We start from the raw sequence: 4,037 nt of genomic DNA, 5'->3' as shown, positions 1-4,037 counted from the left end.
AATGCCCCCAAAAGGGTTGTTTCTAGTATATAGATTCTACGATTCAGAAGGAGTTCGAGGTCAATTAATGATGGCATAACACATCACATAACGACGATGTGGCTGAAGTGGAGGACTGCCATGGGGGTGTTGCATCATTCATGACTAGAAAATCCATCTAAAATTGAAGGAAAATTTCTACACGGTAGCTACTACATTAGCTGTGTTGTATGTGTCTAGAATGTTGGGCAACAAGGAAGACATTTGAAAGGAAGTTGGAAAGCTTTGAAATGAGGACAATTAGATGGACCCGTGGTTGGACCAGGTTGAAGTAGATACCAGATGAAGTCTTTTGGGACAATGTTGGGATTTGCGCACATCACAGATAAGTTAAGAAGGGAAAAATTAATCAGTGGTTTGGTCAGGTTCATAGGAGACAGATAACCACTCTGGTGATGATAAAAAAACTGATTTTCGAAGGGGTAGGGATGATAGGTAGGCCATGGAAGACATGGTTGTGCAACTAAGGTTGGACATGGCAGCTGTAGACATTTTCTTAGGATATGACATCTGATAGGTTAGGAGTGGAGATCTGTAACCAGCGAGAATGAGAAAACCTGAGAGGTAGAGGGAGTAGGGTTAGTGATCCTGCACTTATATAGGTCAAGTTTGCATACATTCCACTCTCTTCAAAACCCAATTTCAGATGAGTTATACTGACTTGTTTGGTTAGATTTATACCAGTATTTTCGTATCATAAATCCCATTTGTATTTCTCTTTTTGTGTACATTTTCACATTTATATTAATTATACTGATTTTCCTTTAATTAAAAAATTTAAATTAAATAATATAAATAATAATCAATTTAAGTGAAGACGAGATCATAAGATGTAGATTTTTTTTACTCATAATTAATATTTTTTATTAATTAATTTAAATTAAATAAAAGTAGTATAATATAATTATAAATAATGTGATTAATAAATTTTTGAATGCATATATATATTAAAAAAAATTAATGACGTATTATACATTTTGTTAAATATAAACGTGATTAAATACATCACCACAAAGTGAGTGAGAGATAATCTAACCATGGTTAGAAGAAGTAACCTAACCCCTTGGTCAGCCTTATATCAGAAGGAGGCGTTAATGGTGGATTCCTATTGGAGTTGTACTTTTGACCATCTCCCTATTTAAAGGACTCCCTCATTGAGCCCTGTTCTTTGTTCAGTTGATCCTCCATCTCTCTCTCTCTCTCTCTCTCTGAAATTGCACAAGAGATTGTGCAAATCGAAGTAACAATGGCGGTCTCTCTGAGACTTTTCGCGCTCTGTTTATTGCTGGGTTTTATGGTTTTCGTTTCCGTCAATGCCGTTTCAAGGTAAGTCGATCTAATATAGAAGCATTTCACTTTGAAACATAGCTTTTCACTGTGTGAATTTGTCTGGAATCAGTTTATTTGCAAAATTGATGTGTTTTACGAATTATTTGACGTGAAATAAGTTAGGTGTTTATCGTGATGCATCTTTGTTAATTCTGGAAATGAAGAATTTGATGGATTGAAGTATTTGTATTTTCAGCGTAGAAGAGAAAAATGTGTTGCAGAGCTTAATAGACAACTCAACAATGGCGGACAGGTTAGTAGTGATGAATTTAGTACAAGCATTATATTTTGTTACTGGAGATCTTTCGAATTGATGGATAAAATTAGATTCATAATTATTGCATTGATTGAAATCGGTCAGATTCGATGACAAAATATCTATTTTGGTTGATTCAAAGGTTCAGATCCACCTGCTTTCTCGATCATTAACTGCTTCTATTGTTATACGGAGGGTTAGATATGGCAAATTAACAGAGAAGATGAGATCTTGTGATCTGTTTTTTCGTTACTGTAGAAATGTCTTTATTTTGCGGAAAATTCGGATATGAAATTCTCTTTTTCTTTAGGTTTCTTATTGGAATAATTTACAGAGAGTAGAGGTTTCAGTGATTAAATCCTAGAAGTTGTTTGAATTACTCTTACGAGATGCTTAGAAGCCATCTTCTTTAGGTTCGAAATGTCTGATAGATTGGATCTCCAATTCAATACTAATCTCAAACTCGAATTACACAGGAGAAATGAAGACATTGCTATTGAAAAGAATGACAGTGCTGTTGACGAGGATCCAGAAAGGGTTGCTTCCATGGTTGACATGTGAGTCTATTCTCTTCGTTTCTCTCACTTATCTACACAGTTTCATGTGCTTCAACCAAGAATCAATCATTTTAATATACTTAGGTATATAATAAAAAGAATATTTGAGAATGGAATCACATGATCTCTGAACACCAACAAAACAATGTCATGATCTTGTTTGATGTTCGGTTGTTGTCTACATCATCCCTTAAAAGCTTGTAAATAAACGATCTTAACATTTCTAAAGTGCCAATTTTAATAATCAAATAAAACGGGATTTTAAATGTTACAAATCGTATAAAATCATTTAAGGGGTGACCATGTTAGCTCGAGAATTTATAAAAAGGTTAGTTCCTTGCGGTGTATACGCATAAAGTTCCTTGGCAATTGTTCAAATTTATACATCGGAACACATTTTAATTGATACTTCAGTTTCATTTTTATAGAAAAAGTTGAAAATTGACATGAACTTTTGAAATGTTTTTGATATTTGGACATCAAATCAAAGGTTATGGGTTTAAATTAAATTCTTGTTTTCTATATTTTCTCCAAAGAAAATTATGAGACTTTCAATCTCAAAACATCATCAGATCATTCTCAGGGGTGTTTGAGATTGCTTACAAAAACAACTTATTGACTTATTCATGTGTGACATCAGTAATAAGCACTTTTGAGTGTTTGGATAAACAACTTATACCGGTGCCAAACCAGTAATAAGGAGTTTTTGAAGAAGTTAAATCCTTCTGACTTATAATAAGTTGATAAATGTTTTTATAGAAAAACATAAGTTGTTTCAAATAAGCAATCCCAAACACCCCCTCAAGAGCTATGTTATTTTAGAAATTTTGTAAAAGTTTACTCCAAGAATTATGTTAACTCTCCTCTAAAAAAATTAGAGAAATCTTCAAATTTGAAAAATGAAAAAAAATGTAGCATACTTGTTGAATATGTTCTTACTTTTTTCTAAAAGTTATAATAAACTAAAGTAACAAATCTACATAATGTAAGAAAATAATAAATGTTAACTTCCAAAACTAACTAAAACCCCTATTAATTTTAGCTGATTTATATAATTAATCTTATATTTGTAATATATAAGATAAGACAATAAATGAATGTGTTGTTACTTTAGAAATCTCCCCCATGTTCTTATGCTGTTGCATGTTTTTACCATTTTACTAGCATCTTTATGTGACAGCGTGACCACATGATCCTGCTGGCTCATCTAACTCAAATCAAGCATTTAATATACATCAACTCTTCTGTTTTTTTTAAATACTAAATAAATCACATTGGCACATATTAATATTAACTTGTTGTTTGTTTGCTTTGGTCACGTGATCATTAGCCTTGGTGCATTTGTTTTCATAATTTTATTAGTATTAGTTAATATTATTTGGTTATATATGGTACTATACTCATGGAAGATAATAGAAAAAGACCCACAAGCATAAAGATACAAAACAAATGAAGCCAGATGTAAATTCGACTTTCAGTGTTATAAACTTATACCGATACCGGCAAGATATCATTTTAATATCAGTATAGTTACGAAGTAGCTTAAACCTTTTTGATAGGAAACAAGTTGTAATATAATGTATGTATATGTGTATATATATATATATACTAGAAGCGTACTCGCGCAATGCAGCGAGATACATCGTGTTTTTAATATTTTATTTTATTTTTTTATCTCAGTCGATGTTATAATATGGCTTTATGTGATTTTGAGAAAGCGATGATGTATTTATTTTTGAATAAAATATATGTTTRACGATATCATAAAAATTTGACAAAAATATATCGATATTAGTATCAAATTAACTATTTGAAATTCCTCATTTTTTTGTGTAATTTTTTAATCCAATTTTTTT

The 4,037-nt window shown here is 31.4% G+C and overlaps 1 protein-coding gene across 1 annotated transcript in view; it reads left to right on the top strand.

The window, feature by feature from the left end:
- The first annotated feature begins 1,285 nt into the window (after positions 1-1,285).
- LOC112517918 (probable pectate lyase 8) overlaps positions 1,286-4,037 on the top strand; it is a 9,340-nt gene continuing 6,588 nt past the window's right edge. Inside the window, exons 1-3 of the mRNA XM_025125339.1 lie at positions 1,286-1,365; positions 1,565-1,621; positions 2,101-2,181. Coding sequence (XP_024981107.1) covers positions 1,286-1,365; positions 1,565-1,621; positions 2,101-2,181 — 218 coding nt within the window. The remainder of the gene's footprint in view (positions 1,366-1,564; positions 1,622-2,100; positions 2,182-4,037) is intronic.

Source organism: Cynara cardunculus, assembly GCF_001531365.2.
Source record: "Cynara cardunculus var. scolymus isolate 2C chromosome LG 9, CcrdV1, whole genome shotgun sequence".
Lineage (NCBI taxonomy): Eukaryota > Viridiplantae > Streptophyta > Magnoliopsida > Asterales > Asteraceae > Cynara > Cynara cardunculus.
Note: the sequence above shows the minus strand (reverse complement) of the source record. Positions and strands in the feature narration are given on the sequence as shown.